The 21,418-nt window shown below is 41.3% G+C and overlaps 1 protein-coding gene across 1 annotated transcript in view; it reads right to left on the bottom strand.

The window, feature by feature from the left end:
* Positions 1–1,812: 1,812 nt before the first annotated feature.
* LOC119308723 (protein ENHANCED DISEASE RESISTANCE 2-like) overlaps positions 1,813–21,418 on the bottom strand; it is a 25,563-nt gene continuing 5,957 nt past the window's right edge. The window contains exons 7-22 of the mRNA XM_037584861.1: positions 21,006–21,131; positions 18,095–18,129; positions 17,190–17,290; positions 16,969–17,064; positions 13,954–14,018; positions 13,811–13,882; positions 8,991–9,155; positions 8,687–8,901; positions 8,517–8,583; positions 6,644–6,819; positions 5,991–6,092; positions 5,724–5,771; positions 3,772–3,915; positions 3,510–3,605; positions 3,123–3,224; positions 1,813–2,231 (exon numbers count right to left, since the gene is read on the bottom strand). Of these exons, the coding sequence (XP_037440758.1) occupies positions 2,145–2,231; positions 3,123–3,224; positions 3,510–3,605; positions 3,772–3,915; positions 5,724–5,771; positions 5,991–6,092; positions 6,644–6,819; positions 8,517–8,583; positions 8,687–8,901; positions 8,991–9,155; positions 13,811–13,882; positions 13,954–14,018; positions 16,969–17,064; positions 17,190–17,290; positions 18,095–18,129; positions 21,006–21,131 (1,697 nt within the window). The 3' untranslated portion in view covers positions 1,813–2,144. The remainder of the gene's footprint in view (positions 2,232–3,122; positions 3,225–3,509; positions 3,606–3,771; positions 3,916–5,723; positions 5,772–5,990; positions 6,093–6,643; positions 6,820–8,516; positions 8,584–8,686; positions 8,902–8,990; positions 9,156–13,810; positions 13,883–13,953; positions 14,019–16,968; positions 17,065–17,189; positions 17,291–18,094; positions 18,130–21,005; positions 21,132–21,418) is intronic.

Raw genomic sequence — 21,418 nt, 5'->3', positions numbered from 1 at the left:
CCATTATGTTTCTTTTTTCTTTTCTTTCCAATTACTGGTGTCTGTCGACATAGCAATTCGGCATAACGGAAATGTCGGGCAGAGAACATCACGTTTTCAGCTCCTCTCCCACACAAGCTACTCATCTAGCGAAAGTGCCGTTCTGCTCCCGAGCTCATTTAAGCTCGGTGAACAGTAAAATCGAAAAAAAATTCAAACAAAATTCTAATTTTTTTTGGGAGAATCACTGACAAAACTTTTAAGTGCTTGCAAAAATTCATCATGAAATCACATTCCTGTAAGGCGTGGCAAAAAAAAAAACAAATCCAGTGCTTCAAAATGCTTTTGAAAGTAGCATTTTCAGAGTATCGATTTTTTTTTGCCACGACTTCTAGAAATGTGATTTCATGACGAATTTTTGCAAGCACTTAAAACTTTTGTCAATGTTTCTCCCAAAAAAATTTGGATTTTTTTGAATTTTTTTGATTTAGTTTTGATTTTACTGTTCAACCGAGCTCATTTGAGCTCGGGTGCAGAAACTCCGCGTCCCTCGTCTAGGGTTCTCCCTCCTCCTGCCGGTGTCGTCGTCAATCTGACTCGGTGTATCCCGGCCCTTACTGGTGGGAGGGCTACTGCTTCATTTTTAGGTGTTCTTTTGAGTTTGTTTAGTGTTTGTGTCCTGCTCAGTAAGATGAGAGGGCGGCGACTCTCTGAAGTTGGGTCCGGTCTTTATTCGTCTGCGTTTGTGTGTCTTCAGGCTAAATCCTTCTGATCGACGCTTTTCTTCATCGACGGCGTTTATTGTTGTGATGTGCCGGTCCTATTGAACCTTAGCATAATGACTTCTCAACTGTCTACTATGTCAGCGACCTGTTTGGACAGTAACACTGAAGGAGAAGAACAAGCTATTGTACCCGATGTAGCATTGTCGGTGCGGGTGGATGAGATCCGTGAAGAGCTCGCGCTCGATCTCAAGCAAATCAAGGCGAGCCTGTACAAGTAAGAGACCGCGGATCTGGGCCTCAAGGGGGACGGGAGTTCGTCGTCACGCAACGGCTGGTCACGGTCGTGGCGGTGCCGCCACCAACGCCCTTGGCTTCGACAATGAACACGAGGGGAAGGTGCATAATGTTTATTCCTCCTCCAGTCAGAGGTGCCCGTGAATCTAATTCTTCTTCGAGGAAATTTCCCCCTCGAGATTTCCATGTTCCGGATGCTTCCGAAATTTGACGACACCAATCCAAGGTTGTGGCAAAATTGAGATCAGTTCCATCTCTGGGGTACTCCTATGCATAGGTGGATTTCCATGGCCACAGCTCAATTTGAAAAGGTGGCTCGAATCAGTGCCAAGACGAATGCCCAATTTCAATTGGACTGAATTGGCCGTAACCAACAACTCTTCTCAGAAAATTGTTTCGAATTGCTCCAACCAGTTCTGTGGAGGATTATGTTAAGCGGGATTGCTCCAACCAGTTCTGTGGAGGGTTATGTTGAGCGCTTTGCTGAGCTCTATGATCAACTCACTACCTCTGCATTATACCACTTGGTTTCTAGATGGACTAAAACCTTGAGTTTGTGTAGCTGTTGCCTTGCAGAAGCCCAAGGTTGCATGAGGAATTGGGAGGAGGGTGTTAATTGCTTTGTACAGAGATTGTTTTTAGTTTAGTAGAACAGTAGGAGCCTCAACCACTTGCTGAAAGTTCCTTAATTTTTTTTAGCCCTCTTTGAATGCAAAGTTTTCTTTGGAGTTCCGTGTCGCAGTTTTACGAACTTTTGTATTCCAAATACCATGGATAATCCATTTATTTCCAATATTAAAGAAAAGTAACCCCATAAAAAGAAAAGTATCCTGGATCTCTTTCTCTATAACCAACCTTTTCCCGTGCCTATTTGCTCGCGTCATAATGCGTCATTAGGCAATAAACTCTTCTTCCATGTCTTCTTCCATGTCAATATAAGTATTTCTAGTATTCTTCCGTGTACTATAGGCACCACGTATGTAGTAGTATGTACATGTGATGTGATACAACTCTCGACCTGGGATCATTACATAGTGACCATGTTTTCCTTCTTACAAATGTGCACCTCCGAGAACTGAAGATTATGGTAGAAAATTGCGCAGATCTACTACCGTGCCATAGAAGGGGTGATGAAATGGAATTAACTTAGATTGGTACAGCAGCCTCAGGATTTACACGGTTTAGACGAACAGTGCCAAGAATGTACTCAGGCAGCTCTTTCTCTTCCTTTGCCTGCAAACACAAACATATTAGCAAGGCTCGCATTGTTGATGCAGAGAGTGACGTCTAGGCATTTCCTTTTGTCCCACAAAAGAGCAGGATCAAAGACAAGCATGACATAAACCAGCCCGGAATGACCAGATCAAAATGGAGAATAATCTTACAAACATTCTGAATTGCAGTTTCTGCAGGATTAAGTAACCACTAACGATGGGTTTGATAGAAAGAGTCGAAGGGTTGTGTAAAAGCTGTCAAGTCGTCTTGCAAAACCAGCTGGCTTCAAGGTCAGGTGTTCATCAGTTTTGCACAGGTGTTCCCTGAATCAACAGTTGCGAAGGGCATTTCCCGAGTTTTGCAAAAAAGAATGTTTGAAAAGCAATTACTTCTGTTGCCAAATTATCATGGAGATGAACAGAATACCAAATGTTAAAATGAGAAAGATAAAAATATCATCCAGGTTAGGTTCCTTGTGGTGGAAGTGGAGCCCACCCAGGTTCAAGTACTAGACTTGGCATGGGTCCTCGCATTTTCTGGATTAATTTCAGGCATTCCGGCAATGTGCGTTTAGTGGGAGACGACGTTCCCGTCGACTATGAGGTGCCTGCGTCGACTTCATCAATCTCAAGATTTGCCGGCTCAGTCTCTCGGAGGTGCTCATAGGGGTGAGTGTACGTGCGTGTATGTGTTGTTTGTAATGTGTTTCTAAAAAAAAATCCCAGGCTTGCACAGTTTTGGATTCTGTTGGTACATTAAGGTGCTAATAAATAAGATAGCTCGAAGTGCCATAGATATTTGTGGATTATTCATTTGCTGGAATCTACCATCAACTATGTGAGCAAATTGCTGAAAACAAAAATGCAAAAAAAAAAAAGACGTTTCAAAGTCTGATTTGTATGATCATACCTCAACTAGAATAGCAAGATCTACAACGATACTTGTCACATATCCCAGGACTAGGCCAATAATGCTCCGTGCAACAGAAGAGGAACCAATGTCAACATCTATCTGCAAAGTTATTTCATTCATACCAAGATTTGTTCAGATTCAACATAACAAAAGTATAACACTGGAAAGTAGGCAAAAAACAGATATGCAAAAGAAAAATCAATACCATTGTTTCATCTAAATTTGTTATATATGTGCATTTTTTTTTTGGCGGGGAACATACATGCATTCTTTTGTAAGTTGGCTTCGAATTTTACCTTTACCACCGGGCTTATTGGGATGCATGGTAGAGATACATATACCAAGGGTGTTCAACAAACGCAAAGTTTTGTAGTACTCAAGTACCTCGAGAAAGTTATCCTGTCGAAGATAATTGCATGTCACTGCTTTCCCCAGAAGGCAAGCTCTCGTCCCAACTGCACGCTTTACCATCCAATAACCCTGAGATCATTTTGTACGTGAGTTCACATGCAAAAACATGCGATTACTCAAGAAAAATAGTCACATGCAAGGTGAGAAGATAGTGAGATGCAAAAATAGTGATATGCAATTAGTCAAGAAAAATAGTAACATGCAAGGTGATAAGATACAACACTAAAGCGTATACCTCAACAATACTTGGTATAAGCTTAAATCTGGCATCTCGAAATGCATCAGTTCCATCAATGAATCTACCCAAGAGAGAATCTTTGTTCACTGGCTTCTCTGCTGCGTAGTACATAACCAAGTTATAGTTTGGTTTTGCTGGAACCTACATGTTTATCCAAATGGAGTTAATCACTTGTGCAGAACGTCATTCATACAACAAAGATGACAACATATATGAGACAATTTAGATATTGCATGAGAGAAATTGTGCGCTTCTTCGGCATTTTACCCTTTTGAATGGGGAGGCCCCAACTGTAAATCTATTTAACTATATACAAGAGGAATGTACAGAAGACGGGGCGACAGGGGAGGGCTATACAAGGGGAGGATTAGAGAAAGCCACACTAAGAGAGAGGGAGGGAAACAAGATCAAGCCAAGATCTAAGAGAAGAAGCTAAATCTTCCTTCATTCTGAAAGAAAGAAGAAGTCCCTTCTAAAACTAAACAGCCATGAAGCCCTGCTAGGAGCAATCCCATCAACAATCTTCATGACCTCAAAGGAGAAAGGCTTGTTAACTTTAAGCTTCACCCTAGATATCACCTCTTCCATACACAACAGATGGGGATCGAAATTAATTCCAAGGATATTCCAGCAGGAAGCACTGAAGCAACAGAGCTAGAAGAGGTGATTGCGAGTTGCCAGAGTATCCATGCTGCAGAGAGGACAATTAGTGCCACTAGGAGGACTGAATTGGCGTCTCAGGAGCATCTTTGGTGTGGCTATCATTCAGGAGCGGCCAGGGGACGTTACGATATGTTGAAGTTTACGGGGTACGAGGAATACAAGACTGAAATATGATCTGTACAGAGCACGGGTTGTGCATGTGGGGGAGGAAAAAATCCTAGGAATCTGATATTTATATACACGTGTATGTGCGGTATAGTATGCAGAAAACTCCTATTATAACGGGGATATCACATGGCTAATATATACGAGTATTAACATTCGACACCCTCTGGGAGCTTGTGACTGCAAAGATGGGAAGAGTGCTCATGGCAGCTTTAGTGACGGTGACCCCACCACCCAACAAGAAGAATATGAGCAGGTGGTTACCTGGAGTTCAATGAGATCAATGAGAGGGATGGAATCACTGGTCTTGGGTTTTAATAGACCAAAGGGAGGCTGTGGTAGTTTTGCAAACAAGAAGACTGCTAAATTGGAGGTTTTGTCATCCGCGACATTGATCGGAAGGAGGCAGGATTTATGATGATTGAGGGTGTGCACACTGGTCTGTTTGCACATTGGTCATATGAAAAATGTAAAGTATTTGGTTCATACAACAGCTAGATAAATATAACAGCCCCTTGCCAGTAGTGTTTGATAACTTGTTGGGGTAGATCGAACCCAGGTGGGACACGACACAGACCCGCTTTCCCGGTTACTACGCAGTAACTGATATAGTTTCAGCATGTACAGCGAATGTTGTACGCAGGCGAAGGTTCCTAAATTGATGGATATAACTTTAACTTGGTTATATCTGTATCTGTATGTATGCTCGAGAAAAAATTCTTTAGCTGACCACAACTGGTTAAAGATTGCAGTAAGATCACGTGTGAACTTTTACAATAAAATCTAAAGCTGCATCAAAGAATCCACATATTTGTTTAGTTCTCAAACTATTGGCTATAATACTGTACAATTTCCCTTCAAACTACCTAAAATACAAAAAATATTCTACCCTTCAAACTACCTAAAATAGAAAACATATTCTTAAAAGGGTGCTGTACGATTTCCCTTCAAACTACCTAAAATACAAAAAAATATTCTACCCTTCAAACTACCTAAAATAGAAAACATATTCTTAAAAGGGTGCTAAGCCAGCGGCAGGGTGGTGCATAGCACCTAGGCAGCCACTGTTTAAGACAGCGAATACAAATTTAATAATATAACAAATTGACAACAGTACTTACCTGTAAATTTACAACCAGTATGAAGGGAATCTTCTTTGCAGCTTCGGACTGTAATTTAAATATCGGAAAAAAAATTAAGCATACATTAATAGGTATGTTGTGTCATGTCAGAGTAAAGCACTACAAACAACTTCCTCTTGAGTCTGCATTAATGTAATAAGGAAGCTTCCACTATAACCTATGCTAGAAAGCTGTTTGTACGAAGTTCTCTGTACTAAAAGTGGTGTTGGTTTGCAAGTGGGATTAATGCTCATTCAACAATTTTACCTGAACAAGGCTTTTTGGGTGCAAGGCAACCGAGTCAAAGCGCTCATTAACCTTGAACCAATCAACTGCAATAAGCTTTAGAAGAGGATCACCTCCAGCAATCTGTTTAAATCAAGTTAACATCAAGAGAAAGGCCAAACAAGGAGAAACAAAAACAGTGTCAGAAGTAATTCTGGCCCCAAAATGAACTCTATATTAATTGCAAGATCTCTAGCCGATTGGGGCCATTTTCTCAATTGACCTTGCTGGGATAGGTGTTTTAACACAAAGCATACCTGCTCACTATATCAGATGTACAGAAACTAGATTGGAGATGTGGAAGCACTAGCCGCATGCAGGTGCAGCAACCTTAACATAACAGCATTAATAAAACAAAGGACTACCTGTTAAGTGGTATACCCAAATGCTGGGTGAATATATATTTAACCAGTTCAACAGGAAGTTAATTAGTGACAGCTGCACAAACTTATAGGTCCTTCATAACAATAGCATTCAGGCAGCACATTTGTTAATCATAGCAACCTTATCCTGAGATCTTTGAAACGGTAGAACCATATAACGGCTCGTTCTTGTCATTGACTAGTGGAGAAGTAAATAAGGTAGTTTTAATAATTCTCTTGATTAATTAGTAGAATAACTTGTAATACTCTGACCTTGGCGTAATCTGTCAAGTAAGTCTTCCCTCTTATCATAAACTTCTCTCCACCAGGTGAACTCCAAGAATTTGGGTCATCTTCACTTTTCGCTTGTCGAACGGTGCCATGGAAATGGCTCGTGTCAATAGCTATGGGAATAGAATTTGTAACCAATTCGCTCCTCTCAAGCGAAGCTGTAGGGGAAAAAATGAACAAGAATTTCAACTTGGAGTTGAATAAGAAACAAAAAACAAATTTGAGAAGAACAGCAAAACAATGATACACCAATCCAGAACTCTGGATTCTAGCAGGAGATGATGTCCTTTTCCCCTGGAGATGGAAAATTCATCCACCAGGTTTTATTAATTTGCAAATTCTTCCTCAGCTAGTTAATAAATGAGATTGGCTGATATCATGCAATATTAGTGTAGAAATCATTATGGGGGAAGTTGATCGTTGAAATAATAATTGATAGAGGGTAGAAGTAGAAACTATCAATTCTTTTACGAAATCAGAATTATTACAAGAAATCTATGGACTAATATAGATTTTACCCATTTTGACCCTCATTTTGGGAATGACGGACATATATGTACAACTATAGTGATTCTTATCACCCTCGTATTTATTACCCTGCCAAGGAGACAAATCAAATTGAGAGGCATCTACGTGTGCACCAACTATTGTTCCCTTTGCCCTTGAAGCAACAGAAAAACAATCTCCAACGACAGAGTGCATATTTGTTGACATGTCTTAATTGAGAGGTATCTACTTAGGCAAAAGATATTTTTTCAGAGAATGCGGCAACAGGATGCCCGGATCATAAATCAACCAACATGCAACACGCAGACCATCAGTTTGGATGAATTAAGACATATCAATTGGTGACTAAAATCTTTCTTTAGTTTAGTCCACATAGCTAATCATATGCAAAATGAGTGAAATTAGCAACTTGCAGTATAGCGCTTGAAGAGGTGAAGGAGTAAATGTGTGCTACTACAATTTGAATGCCTCCTTACATCAATCAACAAGTTGAAATAAATTATGAAGTGAAGATATTAGATTTACATTTTGAAAGGATGCTACTACTGACTACGAGTGTTTGTACGGACAGGTATCAGTACAGAAACATGGAAAAACGAAATGTACTACAGAAACATGGAAAATCAAAATGTACCGATGAGTACAAAGGTGGGTGATTAACTTTAAGAGCGCAGTGTTAGGCAGTGGTTACAGTTCCACTAGCTGTTACCATGTCAACAAAATAGGTCAAGTTACTTCCAATGTTTGCATGTGCTTACTGCCATACAAAGAGAGATGTGACTCAAGTTTTTAGCGTGTTACCAAACACGTGTGGAACGGAGGGAGTACATTACTTGGCAGCCTGTCAGGCACCATAGCAGTGCCCTACAATATGGTGCCCTACAGACAACCGTGAACCTAGAGTAAAATAGCATGTATCAGAAATACATGGTATGGTTTCATTTGATACATAGTTTCCTTGTCAATTTCTGGGTGTTGTTTCAAAAAATATTAATAAGCATCATATTTCGCAAATATAGCCAAGTATGTTCCTTAGACTATCTCCCCCGCAAAAAAGTGTTCCTTAAACTATCTGAACATATTGCCTCAAATGTGCTCTATGAAAACACCATGCTTTTGTGCTTCCCCAACACACTATTTAATATATGTGCAATTGACACTTGAGGACTTGCCTATGTGTATATAAATATCTTTTTTGGCGGGCGTGTATATACATATCTCTATGGCACAAATGTATCCAGACTGGTGTTTGTCTATGTGCACACATGCATATATGTTGGTGTGCATCACTATAAGACTCAGTGGTGCTGAAAAGGTAGGAGTATCTCATGTGTTTTATCATTATGACCTTTAGTTCGCTTCATAGCTAAACCTGCAATGGCCCATGATACGTTCTTCAACTTCACCTTTCCAGCCTGCATAGAAATTTGCACAGAAAATTGGATCTCCATTTATAACTGAACACAACAATATGACCATTTGGATTACATAATTATGGTTTAAAACCATAAATATTACCTTCGGGGTTGTAACATCATCATCATCATTATCATCATCATCACTATCACCTTCAAAGGATTCTCCTCTAACAAGTGCATCATAGAACTCATCATTAGGTTCCGAATATTCAAGTTCACTCTGGATGATCAAGGATTCAGATACTTTTGACTTCACTACTGTTGAAGGAAAATCAGGTGTGATGGCTGGATTTGCTGCAAAGTATTCTCTTAGACCTGTTCAATCATATATGCAAACAACGTCGTCATTGCATTATCCAATTTGGCGAGATAATATTTTTGCAATAAAAGAAAGAATGATCAACCTGCTACTTGGCTGAGCAGAGCAAAAGGGATACTTCTCTCAAAATTTGAGGAGGTCCTTCTCCTCCATCTGTCCCAGAAAGATGGGGAGATCTCCACCATGCGAGTAACAATGCACTTCGGAGTAGATTCTGATGTGTTTAACCTCTTTATTTCCCATGTTGTGGCTGCAAGGACAAGGTTAAGGCACTTAATAAATTCCAACAAAATGTAAAAAAAGAAGACATTGGACAAATTTCAGTATTGCAACTATGAGAATAGTGGTTGAAGCCATTTATGAACAGCTAGGGTAAAGGCACTTTCCACCCATGTTGATTATAGCAGGTGCAATTTATTTCATCTTGACCTTCATGCTATTAAGTTCCATGCACCAACTAGCAGAACCAAAAGTCCGACTAATGGAGAAGGCTGGGCTATCCACATATACTTCAATACCCCCTCTCAAGACCAGGCCTCAAACGTGTTATCAATGAAGTCGGAAACAACTTTTGTGGATAGCACATTGGCCGGGTCTTGAACTGGAGACCTCTTGGCTCTGACACAAGCAACTATGGCCTTGCCGCTGACGATCGCCATACATGTGTCAAGTGTAATAGCTAGCTGTGCTGTGCTGACGATCAGCAACAACATAAGATCTCGCGACCAACTCATGGTTCTGGCACATGGATAGCAAACTTCCACGCACCCCTGTCCATAGCTAGTTCTTTGGTGATACTCCAATCCTTCATATCTCTCTTTACGGATTCGTCCCATGTCAAATTCGGTCTACCCCGACCTCTCTTGACATTATCCGCACACCTTAGCCGTCCGCTATGCACTGGAGCTTCTGGAGGCCTGCACTGAATATGCCTAAACCATCTCAGACGATGTTGGACAAGCTTCTCTTCAATTGGTGCTACCCCAACTCTATCTCGTATATCATCATTCCGGACTCGATCCTTCCTCGTGTGGCCACACATCCACCTCAACATGCGCATCTCCGCCACACCTAACTGTTGAACATGTCGCCTTTTAGTCGGCCAACACTCGGCGCCATACAACATTGCGGGTCGGACCGCCGTCCTGTAGAACTTGGCTTTTAGATTTTGTGGTACTCTCTTGTCACAGAGAATGCCAGAAGCTTGGTGCCACTTCATCCATACGGCTTTGATGCGATGGTTCACATCTTCATCAATACCTCCATCTTTCTGCAACATTGACCCCAAATATCGAAAGGTATCCTTTTGAGGCACCACCTGCCCATCAAGGCTAACCTCCTCCTCCTCGCACCTAGTAGTACTGAAACCGCACCTCATGTACTCGGTTTTAGTTCTACTAAGCCTAAAACCTTTCGATTCCAAGGTTTGTCTCCATAACTCTAACTTCCTATTGACCCCCGTCCGACTATCGTCAACTAGCACCACATCATCCGCAAAGAGCATACACCATGGGATATCTCCTTGTATATCCCTTGTGACCTCATCCATCACCAAGGCAAAAAGATAAGGGATCAAAACTGACCCCTGATGCAATACTATCTTAATCGGGAAGTCATCGGTGTCAACATCACTTGTTCGGACACTTGTCACAACATTATCGTACATGTCCTTGATGAGGGTAATGTACTTTGCTGGGACTTTGTATTTCTCCCAGGCCCACCACATGACATTCCGCGGTATCTTATCATAGGCCTTCTCCAAGTCAATGAACATCATATGCAAGTCCTTCTTTTGCTCCTTGTATCTCTCCATAAGTTGTCATACCAAGAAAATGGCTTCCATGGTCGACCTCCCAGGCATGAAACCAAACTGATTTTCGGTCACGCTTGTCGTTCTTCTTAAGCGGTGCTCGATGACTCTCTCCCATAGCTTCATTGTATGGCTCATCAGCTTAATTCCACGGTAATTAGTACAACTCTAAACATCCCCCTTGTTCTTGAAGATTGGTACTAATATACTCCGTCTCCATTCTTCTGGCATCTTGTTTGCCCCAAAAATTAGGTTGAAAAGCTTGGTTCCATACTATCGCTATGTCCCCGAGGCCTTTCCACACCTCAATGGGGATACCATCAGGATCATCGCCTTGCCTCCTTCCATTCTTTTTAAAGCCTCCTTGACCTCAAACTCCTGGATTCGCCGCACAAAACGACTGCTGGTCTCATCAAAGGAGTCGTCCAGCTCAATGTTAGAATTCTCATTCTCCCCATTGAATAACTTGTCAAAGTACTCCTGCCATCTCTGCTTAATATCCTCGTCCTTCACCGGGAGTTGGTCTGCTCCGTCCTTGATGCATTTGACTTGGCCAACATCCCTCGTCTTCCTCTCTTGGATCTTGGCCATCTTATAGATGTCCCTATCACCTTCCTTCGTACCTAACCGCTAGTAGAGGTCCTCATACGCCTGACCCCTTGCTTCACTGACAGCTCGCCTTGCGGCCTTCTTCGCTATCTTGTACTTCTCTATGTTGTCTGCACTCCTATCCAGGTATAGGCGTCTGAAGCAATCTTTTTTCTCCTTAATCGCCTTCTAGACATCATCGTCCCACCACCAGGTGTCCTTAGCTTCGCTTCTCCTTCCCCTGGACACTCCAAACTCCTCTGAGGCCACCTTACAAATGCAGGTCGCCATCTTCATCCACACATTGTCTGCATCCCCTCCTTCCTCCCAAGGGCCCTCCTTAATGACCCTCTCCTTGAACGCTTAGCTACCTCTCCCTTGAGCTACCACCACTTCGTTCTAGCGAATTTGGCATGCTTATCCCGTTGGACACGAAACCGAAAGCGGAAGTCAGCAACCACCAGCTTATGCTGAGGGACAACACTCTCTCCAGGTATCACCTTACAATCTAGGCACACACACCTATCTTCTCTTCTCGAGAGGATGAAATCAATCTGGCTAGAGTGTTGAACACTACTAAAAGTCACCATATGTGATTCCCTCTTTTTAAAGAGGGTGTTAGCTACGATGTCGTAGGCTAAAGCAAAGCTTAAGACATCTTCTCCTTGATTCCTGGTGCCATAGCCAAGCCCCCATGCACCCCTTCAAACCTGTGTTAGATGTACCCACGTGGCCATTGAGGTCTCCTCCTATGAAGAGCTTCTCGCCAATCAGTACACTCCTAACCATGTCCTCTAGGCCTTCCCAGAACTCCATCCTGGTGTTCTCATTGTGGCCTACTTGCGGGGCATACGCGCTGATAACATTGAGAACTAAGTCCCCAACTACCAGCTTGACCAGGATAATCCGGTCCCCACGTCTCTTGACGTCTACCACTCAATACTTGAGGCTCTTGTTTATCAAGATGCCTACGCCATTTCTGTTTGCAGCCGTCCCCGTGTACCACAGCTTGAAGCCGGTGTCCTCCACCTCCTCCGCCTTCTGTCCCCTCCGTTTGGTTTCTTGGACGCAAAGGATATCAACACCTCTCCTCACCGCTGCATCAACTAGCTCTCGAAGCTTCCCTGCCAGAGACCCTACATTCCAGCCACCTAAGCGGACCCTCCTAGGCTCGGCTGCTTCCTTACCCTTCGCACTCGTCGAGTCAAATGCAAAGACCCTTGCTCATTTTCCACTACATCCGGGCGCCGATGTAGCGCGCCACTAAGGATGCGACGACCCGATCCTCGCTCTTGCCACCGTATTCAGATCAAGATACGGCGCGCCACCGGGGCGGGGGGGAGGGGGGTGGCGACCCGGCCCTTGCCCATTTGACACCACACCCGGGTTCCGATGTGGCGCGTCGCTGAGAGGGTTACGCCCCAACGAAAATCTTTTGGGTTTCATCTCCGTAAGAGTGGCTGAGTTTTTACGTTGGCTCGTCAAGCCTATCACAACCCTCCTCCTTTACCCGGGCCTGGGACCGGCTATTGAGACAACATAGCGGAGTTCTTCTTTACTTCTTACATAGGACAAAATTTACATCACTTGGTTGAGGTGGTTTCTTGATGATTTTGGTGTTTCTACTACTGCACCCACTCCTCTCTCATCAGACAGCACCCACACAATCAGCATTGTTGGAGGTCCTATGAAGCATGAGCTCACCAAACATATTGATAATTTGATATGGATGATGCTTACATGAGATCGAGGTGCAAGACCAGATTGTGGATCACCAGTTCGTGCCTTCCTAAGATTCAGCTAGAATAATTTTTTACTAAGGCACAAACTCGACCTCAACACAGCCATTTTCTCTTCAAACATGTATATTCAGCTCAACAAAGTTTGTGCCTTCCCGAGCTTCAGCTAGCAGATTTCTATAGGATCATATTTGCAGATGTACTATTGTAGTTCTGTATATTCTGGCCCCTTTGGCCCAATACCAATACAAGGTCCATTCATCTAACGGCATGCACTATGGTGACGCAGGCCCGAGGCAGATGACCACGGCCCGAGGCAGATGACCACGGCCCAGCCATCAGCGGGTGTGATGTGCACACGTTACGGTGACAAGACATGGGTGCAACGCAAGGCAATCGTGACTCTTCACAGGTCGAATTTCCCCACCATGTGAGCCATTTCAGGTTAGGATCTAGCAAGTTTACTTTTACTGCAGGGAATTATTAATGATCCTTCAAGAAGATATATAATCTATAAAGTAACTATGCAACCCATTTAGGGTTAGTGTTGAAATATCAATTAGTTTTACTTCTGGTTATAAACTTATTTGTACATATACCAAAAGGGCATCAATATGCAAATTTATTTTTAGTACACAACTTCAAATGAAGTGACCATACTCTCTGAACATAGGTTGAACACGCCAAAAGTTATGGTACAGATAAAACGAACTAAGTGACTCATGGTCTACAACTGCAAGAAAACTAATCAAGAAAGGTCAATCTTACGGTTGATATGTGTACGCTCATATCCATGTCTTGGAGGTTTTTGCTTGTGACTAGCAGGACTCTGCAAAATGTCTGCATAGAGAGACAAAGAAAGGTAACATAACTAAGTTAACTTTGAAAATGTAAAAGATCATGTTGCTTACTATATGCCCCATCTTGTCCACGAAACCATTGTCTGGAGAAGACAAAATCCTTCTTTGATTTCCACCTGAGAACAGTCCTCATACTTAGTAGAAGTAGTATTTTTCACAAACTGCTGAACAGGGCACAACAGTAACTCTTAATAAACCTAACCACACCTAAAGCAGAAGTGATATCTTAAACCTAAAACAAGCATGATTTACTAAGCTCAAGATCTCCAAAAATGGCTACTAATTGTGCTTCAAAAATCATTTGAGACCTTCTACAATTATTTGCCTTTTGTACCAAAAGAAATAGAGCAAAAAGTATCTATAATACCTAAATAGTTCATCCCCACTATCCTATTTCTCTTGACATGCAGCCTATCCACCTCATCACCTATGCCCCACACAAGCACTAATAATTTCTCATGCAGCCACGACATACTGTTTTACCCTGGACGTCTGCGTGCCCAACCATCGTGATCATGCACTTCTTTTTTCTTTTTTTTGAGAAAAATATGAGAGTGTACGTCTTGCACATGGGTATCTCACCGTGGCAATATTTTCCGTCAGTTTGAAATGCATCACGCCTCTTCCTTTCTTCACTGTGCTAGCGTCGTTTACTTTCCCCAAATGGCCCACACCACTTGATGGCCCATGTACATGATTACTTAGTGGATGATAAACCGACCTTGATCTCCTAGACTGTCCGCCTCTCTATCTTGGCCATTCCCGTTCTCTCGCCCTTATCGTCTGCACCAGAAACTCTTCGACTATTTCAGCGGATCTCCCTTTGCTACAGCGTGATGTCGTCTGTCCGCCGCTGTTCAGGATCGAAGCTACAGCCCACACCACGCCGAAGGTTATTTTCACCATCTTCTACCCGTGAAGATCTCTGCCGCCGCATAAGGTAGTTCCAATCGTCCACCGCATCTGGAAAAACTACTACGTCCTGCTAGGATGAAAAATCTTTCTACCCACGGCTTCATCTTTCACGGTGTTCTTTCTTGGACTGTGCAGTTCATGTCTCTCTCTCATGGAGTTTACAGTATAGCATATCAAATCGATTTGTTAATATTTAACCTCTTTTGGTATGCTATAGCTTCGACATATATATTTATGTGCTTCTTTTTTACTGATGGAGATTTCATTATCTTAGAAAACTATACCGTGGGCAAATAGTTTTGGGAATTGGAAGGTCAACTGCTTGATTCAAATGGATACAGTCGATCGGCATCTACAATGAAATGGTCAGAATCTATGTGTTCTTTGATGAATGCAAGATGAGGATTAATGTTCGCCTCTGGAAAGTTTTTACTGATTGTTTTAACCGCCTCCCCTGTGGCTGCATTTATTGATGTCAAGATCCTATGCATGCATGGGGGTTTATCGTCTAATTGAAAAAACATGGACCAGATACGTAACATTGCCTGTCCTGTGGATATTCTGGACCATGGTCTCCTTTGTTATCTGCTATGGTCAGACCCTGATACGGATGTTGCTGGCTGGGCTGATAATGACAGGGGCGTCTCCTACACTTTTGGACCTGATAAGGTTGTAGAGTTCCTTAAAAAACATGACCTAGATTTGATCTGCACTCTGTAGGGCTCACCAGGTATGCCTTCATTCTATTCTTTAAGTTTCTAGCCAGTAACACAATTTGTTTTACCTTACTTATTGTTCATCATTTGATATTGAGTGCATATTTTAATTTGGCATCTCAATTGACAACAAATAAATGCTATATAAAGGATTGTTCAACTTACATATAAGATGATTGCAAGCAACATGCACATGACAATGGTGAGCTCTTTGATCAACGTTTTATCTTGCTGCTTCATGTGAAAAGCAAAAAGAAATGCATGATAGGCAATGCTAATGAATCGTGTCTCTTTCCATATAAGTAAGTGAAATTGTACATTTTTTGCTTGATCTTTTTAAAAGCCTCACTCCTACTTTTTATCTCCTGCGACCATAAGCATTTCTGTTATTTTCCCATGCCTCATCCTGCAATTGTTGGTATAAATCACGACCTTCAAATTACCTTTATCAGTGATATTTACCTGAACGTCTCCATTGAATATTCTGGCATTATCACCATTTGTTGTTTTGTAGATCTCCTTAGTTTTTTCAAAGGATAGACCACTTAACAAGTGTTTTAAATGTTGCTATTTATCTTTCACTTATAGTGTAGGCATCCCCTTGCTTATATGTTACCCTTTTTTTTGGGAACTCCTAAAGATTTGTTTTTCACTGAACTGGATGAATATAGTGCGACTGTATATTTGTCCAGGTGATTATAGTAACATGCCACTGTTGGTTTCATCCACAGAGAAAAATGGTTTTCAGCAGATCTTTGATTTTACGCAGATTTAAGGTGTGTCATACAAGTATGCTTCTGAATAAGGACACTATAAATTTGTTTAAGCAGATTTGCTTCTATTCATGCGAAATTATTCTCTGACTTATTGGGACAAGATAATTTAGCCTATGGTGATGTTGATGGAACTGAACTATGTGGTTGCTAAAACAATTCAGTCACCATTGTTTTTTAGTCATCTTTTTTCTAGATATCCGGATAATAGATTTAGAATTTGTTGCAGAGCTACGAGCTAGCGCTTCATGTCAGTTTTTAAAAGGGTGTTTGCATCTGAGATACATACTTAGGCAAGATGTAATCTTAATTTCTAGGATATTGTTTTGAGATAACTATCATTGATTATAATGTTACTTCTCATAGGTTTAATAATTTTTATATGATACAACTGTCTAACTAAAGAACATTGTATTGTGTGATACTATTCGTTTATTTTCTATGATCTTCACAATATCTTCTCTGAGAAAATGTCATTTTATCAATATTTGTGCCCTATAGTCTAGAGTGTCCATCACATATTTTAAGCTTTATGGCTGACAAAATATCCCGCAGCAACGCGCGGGATATCATCTAGTTTCTTTAATAATCAGGCCATTGTTGTTAAAATTGCATCACTATCATATAGAGGAATAATCCAAACTGTAATGAGAGGAAAGTACCAGTTTAAATATTTTGGCTCATAGGTCCCGTAAACCACATCACAGTACCCATCAATTGTTTCCACCAACTCCAAATCAGAAATCAACATATCCCACCTGCATGGGAGAATCTTATCAGAGCTAGCTGGCAATGTATTCAGAGATAACATGCATTTGTTTCACCCACAAAGAGAAAAAATCTAATATATTTACTGTAAAGACCAAATCAACTGCTAGCTTACTCGTGTCGCTTATGCTTATCCCGACTGAGAACCATTTCAAACACACTGTCAGGATTTGCACCAACCACGCCAATAGACCTGAGAAGTATCCCCTTTCCACCCTGCAAGAAGCAGTAATTAGCAAAAGTTTTTAAAGGTAGAGCCTATTTCTTTCAAAAACAAGGGCAATAGAAGGGTGGATAACAGCTTTAGAAAAGTGAGATGCATGCTCATTTCATGCCTAAAATTCAACACTTTGCTCCAAGGGTTAGCATTAAAAACTGACTAAGAAATCAACATCGTGATTTGACCAATTTTCAGCAAGAAAGTGAAACTAAGATACACAAATAGGAACATTATCTTGCCAAAAGTTTGGCAATAAACCAAACAAAAGCTAAATGTGATAAATGAATTGGGGTACCAATGGCTTCAGAGAAAACAGGCCCTAAACCACAGCAAGCATTCAGAAAGAAATTGCTGGTTGCTAGGGATGGAAGCGGATGCTCTGAAGCAATTAATCCAACACTTTAAGCATTTCATTCACTAAAGTACATAGCTATGTGGTTCTAATTTTGTACTTCAGATTTCTGTCAAATATTTGAATTGGCAAAAGCTGTAAAGAAACTAGTCTAGACAAGTATTAGCTAGCAAAATGGTCATGGAATAGGGTTGTCTGACTACATAACATTGACTCATTTGGACATGTATCAGCGACTCATAATCTGTTATGCAGCTTGCTTATTGCTAATCACTCAGTACAGAATTACATATTGCTTGTGAAAGATTGATAGCTCAACAACCATTAAGGTAATGGATCATGACAAAGCAGTCGAGAGTTCATTGAGCATCAGCTTATCACATCCATCTAACCAATAAGCTACAGCAATATCTTGTACATTTAACCTTGCAAAGCAAAAGAACTTCACCTTTGAGTTTGCAATATCTTCAAAAATTCTAATTCCTGCATGATGATAACAAAAATAGAGATAAATCCGATTTCTGATATCTGGAGATGACTCAACGGAATGAGAAAAAAAAATCATACTTCTTCATCTGCATCTAGGGATATTGTTAAAGAGTGTTGAAGTACCTTTCTTGATCATCTTAGATTATTGACTGAATTGACCGGGCATGCAACTCAATACAGTTAGTATTAGAAAATGATAGTACTACAGCCTGACCATAATTCATAGCAGTTAGCACTACTAACAGAGGGAGTGTAGTTTCTAGGGGACCCACAATAATTCCACTAATTTCTACATGCTACCACTTGATAACTTAAATCACACCCCTCATCACTGCCTCCGTTATCATCCTCTGTTCATTCACACCACCAGACATTTGCGGGAAATCACGACCTGTCTTTCCCACCCTAGCTGCGACCAGCAGTGGTCTTGAGCGTGCACATGCAGGCTGCAACAGAGTAGCTGTATCACCGTGCTTTTAGGTCACCAGCAGGGCCTCTGCTAGTGATGCGCTTGCGCTTTGTGTGCTGTTGTTGGGCTGCTGCGTGAAAGAAGACGAGGAAGATGTTCAGGTCATCTGATTTGTGCGGCTGCTAGAAGAGATAACTAGAAGGAGGAATCACAAATCAGCTGGCATCACTAGGAGGAAAGAAAAAGAGGAAAGAAGTGGTGTTGTGCTGCTGCTGTTCTGCTAGTTGCTACATTAAGCAGACAGAGAAGAAAAGCTGCAAAAGGTTGCTGTTTTGGGTAGAGATGATGGAGACCAAGGATAAGAGCATGTCAGCGGATGAGTGCTTGATCTCGGTATAGGCCATGTTAGAGGTGGTCAAGGTGATCATGGTAGACATGATGGCCCTAGTGGTGAGTACAACAATGGTGGTGGGTGACAAAGTTGTGGCAACTGAGGCAAGCTTCAGTGAAGTATCGAAGAGGTCTCAGCACGGGTATTGCAGTATGTGACAAGATGGGCATCTGATATCAAGCCCATGTTGATGTGTAGTGTTTGACAGTGACGGTTAGTATTAGAGTCTAAGAGTTCAAGACTTCAAATCCGTAATCTGGTGAGAATCTACAACAAAGACCGATTGCAATTCTCAGTAATATAAAATAAATGAAGGGGGTGAGGTTCCTGTGGTACAGCACATAATTACTCCCTAACTTTTATGCAGATATATAATGGCCACAAGAGTAGTGCACTCAGGGAATGCTGATATGTAGGGGATGAGTTATCAACTACTGTTTTCTGTGATGCGACTATGTATGCTGATAAGAAACAGTTAAACACAGGTTACAATAACAGACTCAATTATAAATCATATAACTCTCATATCAGAATAACAAACTGCAGAACTGCTAGTATCAAGTTAGATCCTTCCAGATCAATGTAAGATTTTGCAGTCCGACAAGCTGGAGTAATCAAATAGAAGCACAGTAGCAGGACCATACAAGTAGTACTCCCTCTGTAAACTAATATAAGAGCGTTTAGATCACTCTAAACGCTCTTATATTAGTTTACAGAGGGAGTATTTTTTTTAGTTGGCCATATCACTATATTCATCGGAACAGAAGACCAAGATATATGTAACTGCAAACATGCACAGTACCTTATTAAGCTATAAATAGCCAATAGCTCCAAACTGTCGGACAAACTAATCAGATTTTGCTTTTGTGGGGATAAGTAATAAGATTAACTGGCGGTTAAATTGATGTACCAGAGGTATATAGCAATTAACTGGCAGTTAAATACACACGTGTATGATCAGGATTCTCGACTTTGTATAAACTCTATATGACTCAAGTTCAATTTATTGTGCATGGTTCCTCTTGTAGCGCAAAACTGTTGACAGCATCTTACAGAAGATTAGAAGATGAATTAAGATAAAAGTGTCTTACAAAAAAAATGCTAACTCATTGCATGTCTAGTGAAGCACAGAGTTACAAAAGATGATATGTGTGACTTCATGTATATAGATATACTTGAGTAATCATCTGAAAGCATAACTTTAGAGAGGAAACCGACGAGTGAATATAGGCAGATGCACCATATTGCTTTTTAGGGTGCCAATCGGTGTAGCATAAGGATATACTCCCTCCGTTTACAAATATAAGATGTTCTAACTTTTTTCTGAATCGGATATACAAGGAGATATCCCATGGTGTATGCTTTTTGCGGATGATGTGGTGTTAGTTGACGATAGTCGGACGGGGCTAAATAGGAAGTTAGAGCTATGGAGACAAACCTTGGAATCGAAAGGGTTTAGGCTTAGTAGAACTAAAACCGAGTACATGATGTGCGGTTTCAGTACTACTAGGTGTGAGGAAGAGGCTAGCCTTGATGGGCAGGTGGTGCCTCAGAAGCAATACAACAACTGCCCATCAAGGCCAAAAGACCGATTTGATGTGTGGCCACACAAGGAAGGATCGAGTCCGGAATGATGGTATACGAGATAGAGTTGGGGTAGCACCAATTGAAGAGAAGCTTGTCCAACATCGTCTGAGATGGTTTGGACATATTCAGAGCAGGCCTCCAGAAGCTCCAGTGCATAGCGGACGGCTAAAGCGTGCGGAGAATGTCAAGAGAGGTCGGGGTAGACCGAATTTGACATGGGAGGAGTCCGTTAAGAGAGACCTGAAGGATTGGAGTATCACCAAAGAACTAGCTATGGACAGGGGTGCGTGGAAGTTTGCTATCCATGTGCCAGAGAGTTGGTCGCGAGATCTTATGGGTTTCACCTCTAGCCTACCCCGACTTGTTTGGGACTAAAGGCTTTGTTGGATGTATATAGACAAGTTTTAGTGTGTCTGGTCACTCATTTCAGTCCATATGTAGTCCATATTGAAAACATCTTATATTTGTGAACGAAGGGAGTACCATTTAATGTTCGAACAAATCTCCATTCATGTGCTTCAAGTGCATCTCCAGTATCACCTCCAAAGTTTGTGTTAACCCTTTCATGGCTTTGAAGATCGGAGGACTGCCGAAGGAGCATTTCTGGTCCTGTAACGGAAGACATAATAAAAGAATTGTTGATAAGCAAGAAATTTGCCACGTTTTACTTAACTTCTAGTATAATGTAACATTTATGGTAATATAATGTAGTTCAAAAATAATAATACTTTGCAATTGCATTAACTCTATTAGGATAATCCACAAACAAATTATAGAGCAAGACATTCAACATGGTATCATGTGCACTAAGATACAATGGCAACTCAAATTGTCTGGAGGAAATTTTCACATCCAAAAGTTATTCAGTCTCTTTGGAGGATTTTATTAGAGGTCTT

Source organism: Triticum dicoccoides, chromosome 5B (assembly GCF_002162155.2).
Source record: "Triticum dicoccoides isolate Atlit2015 ecotype Zavitan chromosome 5B, WEW_v2.0, whole genome shotgun sequence".
In the NCBI taxonomy this organism is placed as follows: domain Eukaryota; kingdom Viridiplantae; phylum Streptophyta; class Magnoliopsida; order Poales; family Poaceae; genus Triticum; species Triticum dicoccoides.
Note: the sequence above shows the minus strand (reverse complement) of the source record. Positions and strands in the feature narration are given on the sequence as shown.